The 16,962-nt window shown below is 39.7% G+C and overlaps 3 protein-coding genes across 6 annotated transcripts in view; 1 reads left to right on the top strand and 2 right to left on the bottom strand.

The window, feature by feature from the left end:
• Nucleotides 1-6,771, bottom strand: part of Btv (dynein cytoplasmic heavy chain beethoven) — a 33,148-nt gene extending 26,377 nt beyond the window's left edge. The window contains exon 1 of the mRNA XM_076443110.1: nucleotides 1,429-6,771. Within this exon, the coding sequence (XP_076299225.1) occupies nucleotides 1,429-1,674 (246 nt within the window). The 5' untranslated portion in view covers nucleotides 1,675-6,771. The remainder of the gene's footprint in view (nucleotides 1-1,428) is intronic.
• On the top strand, nucleotides 4,734-11,786 carry LOC143218313 (transmembrane reductase CYB561D2). Of its 3 annotated transcripts, none has more exons than XM_076443442.1 (3): nucleotides 4,734-4,928; nucleotides 8,413-8,611; nucleotides 9,322-11,786. In XM_076443442.1, the coding sequence occupies exons 2-3, from the start codon at nucleotides 8,441-8,443 to the stop codon at nucleotides 9,841-9,843; spliced, it is 693 nt and encodes a 230-aa protein (XP_076299557.1). In that variant the 5' UTR covers nucleotides 4,734-4,928; nucleotides 8,413-8,440; the 3' UTR covers nucleotides 9,844-11,786. The 3 variants fall into 3 exon arrangements, with proteins under 3 accessions (XP_076299557.1, XP_076299566.1, XP_076299571.1); XM_076443451.1 differs by lacking the exon at nucleotides 4,734-4,928 and adding an exon at nucleotides 6,861-6,999; XM_076443456.1 differs by lacking the exon at nucleotides 4,734-4,928 and adding an exon at nucleotides 8,200-8,337.
• Nucleotides 11,787-12,495: 709 nt separating this feature from the next.
• Nucleotides 12,496-16,906, bottom strand: Rtel1 (Regulator of telomere elongation helicase 1). 2 transcript variants are annotated; one of them, XM_076443182.1, is made up of 12 exons: nucleotides 16,593-16,906; nucleotides 15,968-16,391; nucleotides 15,612-15,867; nucleotides 15,292-15,552; nucleotides 14,917-15,224; nucleotides 14,634-14,840; nucleotides 14,371-14,533; nucleotides 13,994-14,251; nucleotides 13,679-13,918; nucleotides 13,108-13,614; nucleotides 12,877-13,021; nucleotides 12,496-12,793 (listed from the first exon to the last, which is right to left on the bottom strand). In XM_076443182.1, the coding sequence occupies exons 1-12, from the start codon at nucleotides 16,723-16,725 to the stop codon at nucleotides 12,720-12,722; spliced, it is 2,976 nt and encodes a 991-aa protein (XP_076299297.1). In that variant the 5' UTR covers nucleotides 16,726-16,906; the 3' UTR covers nucleotides 12,496-12,719. The 2 variants fall into 2 exon arrangements, with proteins under 2 accessions (XP_076299297.1, XP_076299288.1); XM_076443173.1 differs by having other exon boundaries at nucleotides 12,496-13,021.
• Nucleotides 16,907-16,962: the final 56 nt, after the last annotated feature.

Below are 16,962 nucleotides of genomic sequence, written 5' to 3'. Positions count from 1 at the left end.
ACATTTTTATCAATATACTATGTATGTACGATATGTCCATATCAAGATTATACAAAATCAAAACAACTTATATTCAATCGATGATAACATCTCACAGAATTTATATGGAAATTCTAAAAAGTTGAATCAGCGTGTTTTTGAGAATATGATTCAATGGCAAAATATTGATTTTTTTTATTGTAAAATGATTTGAATACAACAGAGCGACTTTAATATAATTTTATCGACCTCTGTGTAATTTTCATTTGATTGTAACATGTAATAACACAAAGAAAATTGTATTTCACAATAGTTTCGCAACAGTTCGCAAATTTGCGCAAGTCCACATAGTCTAGCAATTTGATAGTCCTCAAAGTTGCTTTTGTATCGATCGCCGCGCCGCGCTGAACCGAGCCGATCTTTACGCAAATTGATACCTCGGAAACTAGAATTTAAAGGAGCCTCATTTAATGTAAGTAGAGACTCCATTAATTTAATAGCTAATGGAAACGAGACTGCTACAAAAACCTTAATTAGAATTCTTATTTCACTATAAATCTATGCACGGTAGAATTGCGTAATACGCATAGCTCGCTAATTATTCATTAACAATTTCGATTACCGGCTGCTTTGCATTTTAACGTAGCACTTTCAGTTTCAAAGTTGTTAGTTTCCAACATATAATATTCTTCGATCTGTAGAATAATTAATCGCATATTAATTGCTTATTACCAATCTATACGTGCCCGTTAAATAAACATTGGGTCGAGTCATAAATAATTTACGTTTCGCTGGCAATTTTATTAAATAACAATTCTATCGCAACCCATTCTTGATACACGTGTCATTTTTATAAAAGGAGACTGATAAAGCAGATCAAATAAAATGAAAAAATTGATTCAATATACTTGCCGAATTTCATTTTAGTTTCTATGTATTGTATATCATTTCTATTCGGTTGGCAAGAAAGTAATTTCGGTATTTCAAAGTGAAACAAAACTCAATTTTTTTTATTCAAATTCAAGCAATGAACTTTTATAGTACCAATGATCCAAGCTACCAGAAAGATGGCAAAAGATTATCGAACAAAAAAAATTGGGTTTTATTGCACCATCAAATACCGAAATTACTTTCTTGCCAACTCAATACATATACCTGTATGTATTAGCTCTAAAGGGATTAATTAACTACGCGTTTACCATAATTTGCAATGACCCGTTGCCATTCATTAGGCAGCTGCATAACAAGTGAATAGAATCGTAAACGCATCGTTATACAAAATACATAATACATATGTAGACACTCCCCTCCCTTGTGAATTCGATAATGCCAGCAAAAAAAGTTGCCAGAAGATAGATTCGCCCCTAATTTGTTTAGCTGATCAATTCCGCGTCGCGACCCATCCATCGAACCTTCTTGTTGTACCGCCATTTTTGGTTCAGATATTACCTTGAAGAAGACCAACGTGTTTCTTCCAACAGTCAACTCGCTTGTCAATTGCAATCTCGCTTTGTCATCCTGGTTGTCAGCCGGCTGCGCGCACAGTGTCCTGCACGTGGCTCTGTCCAAGAAATTGTCGAGCACCGATTCACCGTTGACAGTGACCTCGTCATCGTCGTCGTCCTCGAGGGAAACCCCGAAGAAGTGGCCCGCGGTTGATACTATCAACGATCTACGTTTGTCAACGACCACCATTTTTCCAACGAGCGTAATTTCACTGTTCGTGTCGCAAATGCACCGGGTGCGTTGCGCCGCTACACCACAAAGCTAAACAACAAAGCTAACGTCCTTGCGTGCCGATCGTTTTTGTCGTCATGACAACTACCTGACAACACAAGCCAACTGTCAGGGAGGCCACGTGCTGGCAGTGGCAGCAGCGTAGCTAGAATAAACACGAATTTACGGGGAAAACAGCCATAATAACCCAGACCAAACCGAGGGTTAATAAGTTGAAAATAAAATACGTGACGGTCATTTGAAATTCTTCTAATGTTAGTATTGTTGTAAACTATACCTATACCTATATCTATACCTATTACCTATTCCTATTCGTATACTATAAAAATGCTCCTGCCCAGATTCAGGATTTCGACGAGAAATAAAATGAAGTGTATTTGTTAAGTATGCAGAGAAGCGTGTGCTGTAATATTTATGACATTCCACGGTGACGCGCGTGGTATAAGCGCATAAAATTCGCAGTCGAGCGATTACGTCGCCGATCTGCGGAAAATTGATTGTTCTCTACGAAACAATGCCGTTAGTCGTGAACTGTTCCAGAGGGTCCGGTAGCCACTGTTCCTCTCCATTGATCGTTAGTTGTAATTCTAACGAGCGATCGGTTCTTTGATCGCGCAGGCCATTTTCTGCGCTGCGCTGCGGGCCGGCCGGAAGTATGCATGGTCAGTTGATAGCGTATGCACGCGAGCGCATAAATCGGCCTCGTCGTACGTCGCGCGTCGCGCGTCGGTATGTACTCCGATTGCTTATTCGAGGCGTGGATGCCAACTATACCCTGATTATGCAAATATTCGGCGGTAATAACATTAACAATGCCGGCGACTTGGCGCATGCGTGAATCCACCGTGCCTTCTATTATGGTCGCTCTCGGATTCGCGGACCTCTCTTAAACTATTAACAATCGTTATTCCTCCCGAAAGCCATTTCTGCAAAATACCATTTGCTGTGACGGAGTATTATCGTTATATGTATTTCTGTGGGATTTTATATCTGGTACGCTTTTTCTGTATCTAAAAATCTAACAACAGCAAAAGCTATCCCCAGCCCCGCGTTAGCCATTTTCCATCATCATCTGACAAACAATTTGCCTGCATACATCGCTTCTGGTTCCCCAGACCGAAAAAGGATGGCAACCGATTCGAGATAAAGTATCCAATTAATTCGAACCGTTTCGGGCCATGTATCGATTAATCGTAAGTGGATAAGAGATCGTCGTCGACGCGCGCCAATCGAATCGCATAAATCTCTCCCCGGAACGGTAAGTATTTTCACTATTAAATTTGAGGTGGCCCTCCGCGGGCAAGGGGGTTGGCATTTATCGCGGAAACGGTTTCCGCAATTTTTCCGTTGCTCTCTTTCTCTCTCCTTTTTTCCTTCTTTCCTCCGGTTTCTCCGATATTCGCGGATATTCGACTTTCATTGGACCCTTTCAATCTACGCTATCTAGCCCCGGCGAAAAAGTCTGATTTATTTCTCGATATCGAGGAATAAATGTCTGAAACCGAGAGCGGAGCCAGAGATCGCGGGCAACAGGCGGTGAAAACTCCGAAATGGAAACGGTCGTCGCGTCGCGGCATGACACGCAGCGATGGGAAAATCCGTGGAGTTGCTACGTTGCTAATCGCCGCAGATATTTTTGCAGTGACGCGGGCTTTGGACATTCGCTAATTGGCCGTAACCACGGTGTCAATCGGCGATTGTCGCCGCGTGCTCTCGCAAATAGATATGTAGTTCTCTTCAGAGATCGGAAGGGTTCTAGAACTCTTTATAACAAGTTCGATTTACTTAGAACATTAACGCGTCGCACAAAGGTTTCATAAACGTTCATGGACCATATTAATAAATTCTGTTTGATCATATTCGATTCCAATATAGTCGAGCTTAGCGCAGGTCGAGGAAAAGGAAAGAGTCGAGGATTATACGAGCCTCGGATCTTCTTTCATCGAGAGAACGGAAATTTAAAATTCACACAACAAGTACTTTCAATTGGGAGATCCAGTGTGAACACGGGCGATGACAATGCAACGACGAAAACCGTACATCCGATGGGAAATCAGTGGTCGTCGCGGCGCGCCGTTCCAAATCGCACGAGAAAGTTCGTGCCTGAGAGCATCAAAAACTTTTGGAAACGGTAAGTTAGATTGAAAATCTAATCTGATCTTTATCGTTCCGGTTCCCCGTTGAATTTTCTCGGCCACCGAAAAGGAGCTTCGTTGCGTGGGCGAAGGGTAATCAAAATCAAACGGCCACGTGCTCTTGTAATCGGTGACTACCGACGCGACGCGACGCGACGGTCAAGTGCTGCCATAAAGTACAACGTGGTACAGGGTGGCCCATAAGAGTCTGCTTATCGTTCAACGTGTATAAATAACTCTCTTATTTTCTAATCATTTACGCTTTGATCTTGGTCTAGAGCGGAATTAAATAGAACATCCACCGCTCGATTTACCGCTGTACAACGTTCTCGATAGTCCTCTTCGTTCTCGCTAATTCCATTTATTCGTCTTCGAATTTATTCGTAGGGCCCACCACTTTTTTTTGAAACCTCTAGCATTTATCTGTTCGACTTGAGCGGACATTTTACGCGAACCGAAGAAGATCGTTGCTATTAGTCGAACCAAGGCCGCGTTCGCTTGGCGATTTTCCTTGTTGTTTGCCAGGAGTGTCGAGGAACAATTGGAAATAGATGGCGCATGGCGCGACAAAGTAGGCTTCGAAGAAGAAAACATTAAAATATTATCTATTAACCTTTATCGCAACTGACGCGACGCGCGACCGGGTGTATTTGAAACGGTTGTAACAGGGTGTACCAACAATAAGATCCAAACGCTTTCAAGAATGCACTCGTTTTGGAACTCGAATTTTCCTTTGTAGTCTCACACAAATGTAATCGCTCTAAGCAATGTTTCGGTCAGGTTTGACGAGGATCTACAATGCGCAAAGGCTTCGGGTCACGTTAGTTTCTGTTTCCGTTTCCGAGGTGTTTTAACTTTTAACCAGCCCATGCAGCAAGTAGTATCGGCAACGCAGCGATAGATCGTGGATCGCGCGAGCATGGATCGCCGCCGCGTGGATCAGTCGAGCCGCGAACGTCGATCCGTGCTCTTTCTCTCGCGTGTGCGAAAGAAAAACACGCAAACTGGTACCGTTCTCGGATAGTCACGATAGTCTTCGCGCTTGAAACGCGTTCGTCGGACTGTGAAACGTTCCAGGTGAGTTTGCCCGAGTCGATTTTTACACTTGCACCGTGGTCCATCGTTTCGCGAACGACCCAGCCTTGACGCGACGGAAGAATTTTCGTGCTCCGACAGCCATCTTCGATCGCTGGGCGATTTGCGTTCTAAATATGAATAGTGTTCTCCAAAAGGAGCGGTGCATAGCGCTGTCAAAATTGCTAGCTCGACCAAAGCATTTTCACTTTGTTCGTCATAGAAATGAATATACTCGTAATGCAACTATACATAGACGTAACGCGAGAAGCTCCTACAGATTTGAACGCGCATAGCGCTTTTTATTCTTATGGAGAAATGAAATGGTTCGTGGAGCAACGACAGGTGAACGGAGATCAAGGTGAAATACACTCCAACGATTCAACACATTTCTTCTTCTCGCCAGTTTAATAAACTCATCATTTTTTCTGTATTTATTTTCTTCTTAAAACAAGTACTTTCCAGTTTCCAGAAGCCTTCGGCCTCTTTCCTTTTCCAAATGTTTATTTATTTATTTGTGTAATCAATGGGATAAGATGGTATACATAGATACGTAATGCCGTAACGATGCACAGAATATGCACATTAATGCTAATGCGACGTATAGGTTACAATATCGGTTACAAAAGCATGGCTACGCGCGTCTATCGCGGTGTACCACACCTCAGAAATCGAATAACGATTTACCACATGATTAGAATTTATGTCCGGCTGCATTTTTAATGGATCTGCCTGCCATCCTTTGATTGTAACATGCGATACTCGCGCAAACACATCAAGATACATGGGTCAACGATTGAAAAGAGAAAAGAGCCTTTTCGTCGCGTCGCGCGTCGTTGCTAAACGCGCCGACACAGTTGGCTCAACGGAAGCCCAGAAGTTGATAACCCGAACGATTATTTTTTTTCCAACTAAGTTACTCGCGGTTCGAAACGCGACTATTTTTGCGCGCAGTCATTACGCAACGAGGAAACGAAACATTCGGCCGTGTGTTTTATCTGGATACCGAGAAACCGTGAACGAGTTCTGCTTTTTCCTTCGTTTTTCTTCGCAAACACTCGCGCGTTTGCCGCTTGTAAACGCAAGCTTTCGCGCGTTATACGCTGCGCGCTGGCGTGCAACATTAAAGAATCGCTAAATTTCGCGCTTTACCGGCGCGGCGGCCATATTTCATTCGAATCGTGAAAGCGGAGCATGACTGCGAAAGATATTGTATGCGTACATAGGTATGTATGCCGCCGTAGGTCACGAATCAGATACTTCGCGGCCGGCTGCGATTACGATACGATAAAGTGTAATCAAGCCACGGCCCGAGGACTGTCGTCGGCTAACGAGTCGAGAATTCGCGAATCAGCGACACCGATTCGACTTCGCGATTTTCTCCGAGCTGATCGACAACTATCCTAACCGCGACCGCGCGCGGTTCATTATATCCGAGCAATTTAAGGCTTCGCAATTCTCAGTGGAATCATAACGGACGAGATTTCTATAAGAACGTTGCTACTGTTCTCGATGAAAAATATTAATTCGATAATACTCGTCCTAGTAAAAACTGGACGGTTACGGTTAGCAAATGATAACTAGGCTGCGGATCATTATACAAAATAAAAATTGTCTGCGTCGGAAACAGAAGACATTAAAATTTCTTTTCTTCTTTAACATCTGCTTTAAAGCGTCCGAATATTACTGTAAGTCACTGTACAATACTACTATGTTAACACGGTGACACGATTCTTTGGTCTATCGTTAACCCTGCAACGCTCGCGAAGATATCAGCGATTCTTTTTTTCGCGAATTGGGGGCTTCTCTATCGGTACCGGTTGCCGGTTGCCGGTTCAACAGTCCTCGCGCAATCTTTCCCCTTTATCGTCGATTCCAACAGCCAGCGATTATTATTCACGGGTCGTTTAGCGGTTTGCTGATTTTGCTGACAATGAGAGAACGTGGGTGCCACGAGCTGGTTTATCGAAAGAGGATAGTGTGTGCGTGCATTTATTTCGAAAACGTTTCGGTTCTCCCCACTATTTCGAGCGATGTAGAATTTTTAGAGCAGCTTTGTCAACATGATACGAAGGTACTACAAAATCTTTATACAAATTTGGAGATTTTCATTGGATTTATCATTCCTTATCGTCATTATACTCATTCACCCATACTCACACCGCAGTACCGCACCGGTTTACTCGACCATCGACGAGTCGCGCGTCGAGTGCGTTATCCATGTGTGGTACATACGTGCGACGATAATTGCCATTTTTTTAGCGAAGCATCGGAGCCACTGTCACAGTTATCCGTTGGTCAACATTATCTGGTTTATGGGATTATCGAGTTCCTCTAATAACAATAACGCGTCTCTATCCGTGTCACAGAGTATAACAGCGTAATTGTTGCACACCGTGGTCGGTTCAAGTGTTAACTACTGCAAATTCTAGCGTGCGTTTCCTTAAATTGAATGAACGAATGGCTAACAATGGGCGGCAAGGTTTCGGGTGACTGACACTGGTCGCTATGTACTCCCATTAGAAAGCAGAATGCTGCTTCTTCTACAATATTTCTCACGTCCCACTTTCAAAAAAGTCAAGCGTATTGTCTATAATGCAACCCTAATTTTTCTTTGCAACGAAACAGAGCATATTGTCTACATATGTATATAATATAGTCCCATTTTCGATTGCAAGACAATTTTTGTTCGCAGAGTAGTAAAAAATACATACCTTTCAGAAATTTTTCAGTGCAAGAAAGTTAAGCATCGAATGCATAAAAATACGTTTCTAAAAAATCCTGATATACATGTACATACAGATACAAGTAATCGATAAAAATAGCAAATTTTCTGTAAGCAAAATGAAATTTAAGGAATTGAAGCGCATGTTTGCGAAGAGCGAGAAAGCTTAGAAAATTGGTGACAGCGGCAGTCTGTTCGATCTGAACTGGTATCTGGTTAATCAGCTGCCCCATTTATTAAGCCGATGCTTGTGCAATCCTAAAAGACAGAAGTTCTGTCAGTGGATGCTGAAAGAAACGGAGAATCGTGCCGCGCAATTAGCAATGAATCACACGCCGCGCATCTAAACGATCGTAGGAGCAGTTGCGTCAAAAGAATTTTGCTGTTTGTCTCTCGTGAATCGAGCAACGGCGCGGCGGAACGGCTGTCTCTCGATACTTCAAACTTAAAACGCTGCTCTTCTTTACAAACGATCGTTCCTCCACGAACAACCGAACATTACTCGAAAATTCATCCTAATCGCTCGCAATTTCCAGACTGCAGAAGTTTATGCAATTTTTCATTTTTCTACGCGAATTTCTTCAAAATAGCATTATTTTCAGTAGAAATAGTTAGACCGCGGGGTTTTCATGCATTTACGCGGTATATCCGAATGTTTCAACTTCAAATACGCGTGCATTCATAAAAGTTAATATTTTTATTTCATTTTTACCACAACGAATGTTTTAGGCAATTATACGCTAGTTTTTGTTATCAATTAAGGTTTCAGTTGGAAATTTAAGGACGAAAGATGTCTGACCCTCCGGCAGGCAAAGGACCACCAAGCTTGATAACTATGGTCTTTTCAACCCTCGTGCACATACTTTTACTGGCGCCAGTGATATACATCATCAGTCTTGCCCTCTCAGACGGCAGATACAATATGCTTTTCTCTTGGCACCCCATCTGCATGAGCGTCGGGGTAAGTTTGCATAAATAATACCTCGACATTTTATATCCGATTTTGCAAAACGCATTCATTCTGTAGCTAAGAAAAATTATTTTCCGCATTTCTAGTCGTCAGTCGATAAAAGCGAAGATTTCTGTTTGATTAGCCTTTGTTTACGCACACATCAGCCACAGTGCATATATGTACCATATGTACAATGATATGTACTATGTAATAATGACAAAACCTAGAAGCGTCACGCTTTTAATTTTTACGGTTACATGTTTATTTCGCTATTCCCTTTTTTCATTGGTTCTTCATTTTAACAGGCTTGCTTTGAATCGAAAGAAAAAATTTACGTAACTGCATATGTCACGTCGAATGCATACGAGAGGAATTTATTGCAACCATACGTTTATGAAACTTGTTTACACTGGCAAATTCACCTGCCCGGGGAAAGAGAAAATTTTTGCGAGTCTCAAAACCGCAAACAAGTTCTCGCTGCGTGAAAAGTGTTTTCTTTCCAAACACAAGAAATCCAATTGAAAAATCCAATTGATTATTATTCAATATATCTTCAGCTATGGTCTGCACCGAAAAGAAAAAAAAAATATCGTTTTTCACGAAATTGTTTTAATATTTGCCGAAGAATTACAACGAGCACCGATACGAATATCGATAGCGAACATATGTTAATATCGAATCCCAGAAATGATCGAAAACTAACATAATCTTCCCTGTAGATCGGTCTGCTGATAATGGAAGCAGTGTTCAGCATTTCCGGCGAGGCGTATCTCGGCCACAAACTCTCAAGACCGAACCGAGTAAATTTGCACTGGATCCTGCACACGGTGGGTCTGATTCTGATCGCGATCGGTCTGGCGATCATCGTCGCGAACAAGATCGAGAATTCGAGACAGCATTTCGCCACGCCTCACTCGATTCTTGGCCTGATCAGCATCATCTTAGCGTTCCTGACCGCCGGTTTCGGCATCGTGACCAACAACCCGAAGTGGCTCTATCCTCGTGTCAGACCAGTTCTCCTGAAGATCGTGCACGCGTTCGGTGGCATCGCTGTCACTATACTACTGCTCGCTTCTATCATAACGGGTACCTATACCAAGTGGTGGCCGGGCAGTGAAACCGGCAGGAATTTGGTGTTCGCGTCCCTTTTCTTCGCAGGATTTTTCATCCTTCTGAAACCGATTCTCGGAGCTGTCTCCAGGAGCAAAGTCGTCTTTGGTCCACCCCCCACCACCGCGTAATTCTTATTAGGTTGGTGTTGGTATTTACAATACTATTTACATATGAGAAATGTCCAATTTGTAACGGTGCCGTGTTAAACAAACGTCACTTTTTCATTGCATATGTATTCGTTATGCATCGCATAATGTTATCGTCGCTATATTACTTAAATTCTTTCACTCGTATAAACGGCAATTATATGTATAAATAATTATAAATAGGACATTTCACGTGCAACAACCTAATAATTAATTATGCCAGGAGAAGAGATTTATCTACTAAATATTTAAAAATTTATGTAGCACGAGAAATCGTAAAGACACTTTTTGCGGTCCATGGGTCGTTTTCAGGTTTAAAACTCGGTTACAACTCGATCGAGAAGTACATACTTAGATCACCGCGAGATGCGATGTCTTACAATTAAATCCCATTAGAGATTGGAGATTCAAATAATGAGTATCGATTGAGAAACTCCAAATCTGGTTCAGCTCGCGGCATCGATAACTTGCATTTCCGTACACCGTAGACAAACATATTGTATACGTGTTACTGTTATCAGGACACGTACCATCAGATTATACATGAAAGTATATTGTACATAATATCGCGACTGACACGTTATCTGCCAAATCGCTTGAACTTCAAATATATTTAGTACTTTTTTTCTGAAAGTTTCGACGACACGAACGTGCTGTCAATGTCAATGGCGGATTATGCACATATATATACCTTGAACGAAGCCAAAGTGTTTCAAACTTGGCTAGAATTTTACATTTTCTGAGGTTAGGAAGTGTTTACTGTCACGAAGAAAAATATTAACACACAGCTAGCTTTTAACTATCCAACTTACAATTTATATAGTACAATCTTGTAATTTATTTAATATTTTCTATGTGGTCTGTTACAGACATAATATTTATAATTTCTAAATTAACCTAGTAAAAGCCAGTTTAATCCTTTATTTACGGAATTTCTTAAAAGTTTTATAATTTGTGCTAACTTTTTTAAATAGTTAATTTAGGTGCAATTATATAAACGCCCTGTAGCACAATTTTCATTATGGAAAAAATCCCAACCATGAAATAGTATACATATAATTTTATAATATGTGAGCTCATAAAGTTCTTAACATGTCAAATTTTACATTATATATAATTAACAATAATAATAACTAAAAATTATAACTTACCAAAATGCGAAACAAATAAGACAACACATTGACGATTTTCAATCTTCTAGGCATCCATCTTGCTTCATCTTGTACAGAGCCAGAGCGGCAGAGATATTTTGCAAGATTTCACGCGCATGCGCGGCCAAAACAGTAACGTATCTATATTACGATGATGAGGTAAATAGCGTAAATAGCAGAGCCTTGAGACAGTTATATTGGCAGAAATGTACCGAAACAATCTGTTCCGGGCAAAAAGACTGCAAGACGTGTCCTACGAGTCAAAAAAATATACACAAATACACGTGTTATACATTCATTTTTCACAATCAAATAATAATTTTTTAAAATTTTGCGGGATGCTCAATTTTATCGAGAATCTTACTTTACTGAGGCTAAAATCGCCGCGCATGCGCGAGAAATCTTGCACGATATCTCTGCTCTGATCTTATAATACTAAGTTTATAAGTATTTACTTGTCTTTGACAGCTTCCAAAGAAAAATGCCATCCAACAGATTCCAATAACTGAAGAACGAACTTCATCGAAGTGACATTCAAAGTTCCAATGGGTCTCAAAGCGTTTAAAATAGTTTCAATTAATACAGTACCATGAGAATTTAAAACTTACGGGACTTATACGTCCCGTCCGTAAATAAAGGGTTAAGCGTCTGTATGTTTTATTTTGTTAACGACAAATGTAACATAGTTAAGTGTAAGTGGTAAGTATGAACGCCAATAATAATATATGTATATAATAATCCACCACTGAATAGAATATTGTTTTATATACATGCGATTAGATGTGTAGTTTGTTACTTCAATTTTTATATATTCCATCTTTCGACAGTTGCTCGAAGAAACTGTTCCCACAGTCGAATTACCAAAAGCTGATTACAAATTGCTGAGAATGTTCGTCAAGGTTCACTAATATGCTTCAGACAGTATCTATTTCCATTACCATTATTGTGTTCAGCGTGTTACCAACGTGTATTCCACCAAACCAAACGCATAACGCACCAAAAGAAGAAAAGGAAAAACAGTGTCGAAGACAAGCGAAAATCGTTTCGCTAGATTTAATTTACAATTAGGAGTATTTATAAGAACGACTGTTTACCAAAAAGCAGAAAGAAAAAGCGAGAGATTAGAACGTAACGTTAACGCAATTCGATCTATGCGAGGAAGAAGTACAACAGGGGATATATTATTGTAATAATTACACGCGCATCACATATACATATTATATGTATAGAATTTACGTAATGTATATATATCCTCCGCAAAATGCAATGTACATGTAGATTATTACAAATTTCTTATTTTCCTTTTCGTCGTTACTGGACTGTGGATTTTCTGCATTTATAACAAAAACGAGTAAACCAAATACAACAAAAATTTTAAAAGTATTTCAAGGTGATGTTACACTCTTTTCAACTAATTGCAATTTTTTAAATTTACGATTATAGAGAAACAAGAAGTACATACATTGTAAGAAACACAATAATATGTTGTACAAAGTTTTTATTACGTGTCCGAGTTACACTTATACTCGCATCTTCGGACAATACATGATTGAAACTATTGTAAAATATTTACAATAATCCCTAATGTAGTGGCCAGTTGGAATATAAAACGTGTATATAATAATTTATCGGTACTTACTTGTAACGCATTTTTAACAATCATTGTACAAAATAGTATCAGTCTCTTCATTTCTTTGTAATTGATGACTAAATGTTACTTAAACGTGTAACATGAGATTCGAAGGCACTGATGTGATGTTTTTTCAAAAAATGTTTGAATCCTAAAAAATGTCAATATTTCGATATTTAAAAAATATATTCCCATAAGCGTTCGTGGTGGCGGTAAAATCGGGCAAAAGAATACCTATAAACAAGTGGAATAATCCTTCTTTCAGCGGAAATAGATCCTGAAGTGCCTTCAACAGCTTGTCCAAATTACTCGTCTTTGTATACTCCTGTATCATTTTTGCAAATATCTTGTACTTATCCTCCGATAACGAACGCTTCACCTACAATTATATTTTACGTGTATTAAACACAATTAAATATTTTTTACTTAAAAATAACTTCTGGTAGAGATATGTCTACAGTCTACCTCTTTCAGATACGTTTTCCCCAAAAGTTTCTTATCGGTATCGTTAGCAGGGTCTTCGATCGGTTTTGCATCATTTTCATTTTTCGCGTCTACGCTCAAACAAGTCGAGGGACCGGACAAGCATGTATTGAATTCTACTGGTAACATTTTGATTTTTCTCTTTTTAGCAAGCGGTTCACTGGTATCTTTCGTTAGCTCGCACGTAGAATAATTCTGTTTCAATTTGCACACGCTAAAATTAATAACAGGCTTTGATTCTGTTGCTAGAAGCTCGGAGAAATTTTTCTTCTTATTTTCAGTCGACTTGCTAATCTGTTCGCTGTTATCGCTATACGAATTTATATCGAAAGTATCTTCTTCTTCTTTTGGACGAGTTAATTCGAGTTTTTGTTTCGAACCATTTTTCGCAGTTCGGGTTGCAGTTGCGTCGAATGTAGCTGTTGTCGCAGCAGGTAACGACGATACGCTAGCGCTACTACCCCTCGGTCCCGTAGCTGGTTGTGGCAACTAAATAGATAAATCACAATTCTGACTAGACTGCGGTTCTTTCCGAAACTATAATCAAACTTACCGTATATTCCGCGTACTTGAAGAAATCTCTTAAATTTTTTGTAATCATCCCAAAATTAGTAAATCTTTTAATATGAGGCCTCAACCAAGTAGACAAATTCTTTTTAAAGTTTTCGTTGTCGAACCTACAATCGCACAGTATTATAGCGCCGTAATCGTTTTTGTGACGTATAATTCGTCCGATGGCCTGGTTAACGGCTCGCGATGCTTCCAGCTGATACCATTGTTGTCCGGACAAGGCCTAAACAATCAACAGTATATTTCAAGTTCACGCTCAATCCTTGACACGCTGAAACTAAATTAACGAGTTTGTTACTTCTTTGTTGCTGCTTCTCATCTCTTCCAAATATCGTTGTTTTAATACTACTCTCGGGTCCTTCAAAGGCGGAAACGGAAGACCGGTAATTAAAACAGCTCTGCCGTTCGCATCTGCAAAATCGAGACCTTCGCTCACTTTTCCACGACAAACTGCCATGAAAATTGCCCCTTTGCAGGCAGGATCTCTAATCTTTTCGCAATATTCGACCATTACGTTTGTAAAACCGTTCTTGTATTGCGGTTCCACGTATATGGCCTGATAAATGAAATATACATATATAATTATGACATACACACTCTCAAATCAAATACATATATCAAATATAAAACAACATCGTATGTCGTATGTCGTATACAAATACTAAAGACAATTACTTTACGTTCCGCGATTTTTGTCCACAATCCTGTATTTTGCCATTCTTCTCGACATTTTCTCATTATTGGATAGGAAGGGAAAAATACTAACAGTCCGTGAGGTATTAGACAACTGAAATTAAATATTGTTCGGCCGAGAGATCCTATGTATTTTGGATCATTCCTGAAAAAAGATATGTATGAATCGCGCAACACGTTCCACACAGAAAAAAGGCTAACTGTACGACCAACTGCGTATATCGTATGAAACTTTTTTACGATACCTCGTGTTGAAGGAAGAATTTAGCACGTAACCATCGGGACCTTGACTGAGAACACCCACGCAAACTTGATCTCCTTTTACTATGTGTGGATTTTCCAATTGCACGTCGATTGGTATTCCGAGTTCGGATATGAAAGGTCTTAAAGGGGACAATGTACCGCTCGTTAGAACTATCGAGCGTACACCTTGCTCGAGTAACTGCTGCATACTGCAGGAAAATATGCACGTTAGGCATTTTTATATATACGAGCGCATAAATATAATTCTAATAATACTACTTTTACCTGAATCCCGGGCTGAAACACCAATAACTAATCACTTTGCCCTCATTTTTTAAACTTTTCTTTGTCTCCCAAAGATCATTTTTATGAGTTTTTTTGGGTTCCTCTACTTGAATGTACACTTTATAACACTGCTTGATCTTTTCTCTGTACCGCATATTATTACTATTGTTAAACGCTATTCTTAATAGGTCACTGAATTTTTGCAGTGCATTACCTTTCCTTGCGAACGGAGATGTGCTTGTGGTTGTTAAATATAGAACAATTTTGTCTAGTTTCTCAGTCACTAGTTGTTCCTTGCCATGCGTTATCTACAAAGACAAATTATTCAAGACAAAACTACATTAGAAATATATTATCGAAACTACCATAACTAACTTGAGCCTTCTCGAATAACTCAAAGATGTAGCCACCGGGATGCGTGTCTCCTTCGTCGCGTCTTACAATTTTTATTGCGTCGATTGCTTTTTCTAGTTCCAGAAACATAGCTTTCAAAATACACAAATCATCGGCGGTAAAATCTTTCTGTACATTTCCAGAATTCTCCATCGAGAAATCAGTTTCTTCAACATTTTTAGCCATGTCTTCCATCACTGCTGTTATTTCGTCGATGCACATCGCAACATCCGTACTACAAATCTGCAAAAATATTCCATTCAATTCTGTAACAACCTTTTATCGTCGTATTAATATATTACCTGCACCGATGCTGCCTCTTCACATGTTTTCTCAACATTGTGCGCTTCGTCTAACAGAATCACATTGTTTTGCAAATCTATGCCTTGGGCTTTCCTTGCTTTCGGGTCTAATAAGTAATTGTATGGCATAAACGTTATATCTGCATTCTGTTTCAGTTCTTTAGATAAAAAGTATGGGCAACATTTGTGCTTCTGACCAGCTTTCACTAGATCCTCTATATCCAGTACTTCCTGTTTGAAGAGGGGATCTTCTTTCCTAACAAAAACAAATTTCCGCGTATGATTGCTGGCATGTCTTTTTTACTGACTTTACCAATTGCAATAAACGACTGGCCAACGTTTGCTAAGCATCTAACCTTGTCTCAACATTATTATAATAAGGACACGTTCTAGACTTTACTTTCAAATGACACATGTGTATCTTATTCGAAGAGTTAATCTCTTTGGAAACATCTGGGTGAATGCAGAGCTGATCTCTGGATCCTAACACAGCCGTGCTCAAATGCTTGTAAGCAGTTCTTTTCAACTCTTGCATTGCCTGTGACAATTGCGAGTGCGTTCTGGACGCGTAGATAATTTTCGGGGCTGCCCAAATAAAGCTCGGCAAAGGCTCCGAGTCACCCGTAGCTCCTTTGAGTTCATTGCTTAATTTGTTGAAGAAATGTCCTCCAAAATTTGGTTTCTCTATTGCCCCGACTAGGGCTTGCGCTTGCAATTGAGCTTTCTTTGTTAGCAACCAACTTAGGGACGAGCACAAGAGGCAAAGCGTTTTACCTGTACCTGAAATATTAATTATCGATTCATTGTCACGAACAGATTGCGAGTTCTAATCGTTTAAAAAATTTTTCATCTTCTCCAATTAAATTATTCACTTTTCCCTCTGATAAAAATTATTTTCTCTTCTTTCTATCTATGTTTCTGATATATCTTTCATTAGAACATTATAAAAATGATAAAAATAAAAATAATATTGAAATGTACCTGTCGGAGATTCTAATACACCGTTCTTACTATTCTGAAGGCATTCTATCACTTTCGTCATGTAATCTTCTTGAACAGAATACGGTTTAAAAGGAAAATTAACAATGACATTGTTAATCGTCACCTCGGGCATTATAAATTTCAGAAAATATCGGAAAATTCTTTATCGTATATAAAAAATTCTGACCGATTGACACGAGCAGTGACACCGCCTAAACCTGTCTAAACCAGTCTAAACGTCTACTGATTTACTCCTGCTCGGCATCAGTGCTGCTCAGTCCTGCTCAGCAGTGATGCCAGAATCATGGGTCGTGGGTTTTTTCCCCTCCGCTCGCTCAGCCGACTCGACCCCCCACTCTAACGCACCGTC

Source organism: Lasioglossum baleicum, chromosome 2, assembly GCF_051020765.1.
Source record: "Lasioglossum baleicum chromosome 2, iyLasBale1, whole genome shotgun sequence".
In the NCBI taxonomy this organism is placed as follows: Eukaryota; Metazoa; Arthropoda; class Insecta; order Hymenoptera; family Halictidae; genus Lasioglossum; species Lasioglossum baleicum.
This window is presented reverse-complemented; position numbering and strand designations above follow the sequence as displayed.

Coding starts and splice junctions, on each gene's coding strand:
- Rtel1 (XM_076443173.1), bottom strand. CDS start 16,725: ATGCCCGAGGTGACGATTAACAATGTCATTGTTAATTTTCCTTTTAAA. Junction 15,868..15,967: donor TATAATAATGTTGAGACAAG/GTTAGATGCTTA, acceptor TGTTTTTGTTAG/GAAAGAAGATCCCCTCTTCA. Junction 13,022..13,107: donor GGAAAACGTATCTGAAAGAG/GTAGACTGTAGA, acceptor ATATAATTGTAG/GTGAAGCGTTCGTTATCGGA.
- LOC143218313 (XM_076443442.1), top strand. CDS start 8,441: ATGTCTGACCCTCCGGCAGGCAAAGGACCACCAAGCTTGATAACTATG. Junction 8,612..9,321: donor CCATCTGCATGAGCGTCGGG/GTAAGTTTGCAT, acceptor TCTTCCCTGTAG/ATCGGTCTGCTGATAATGGA.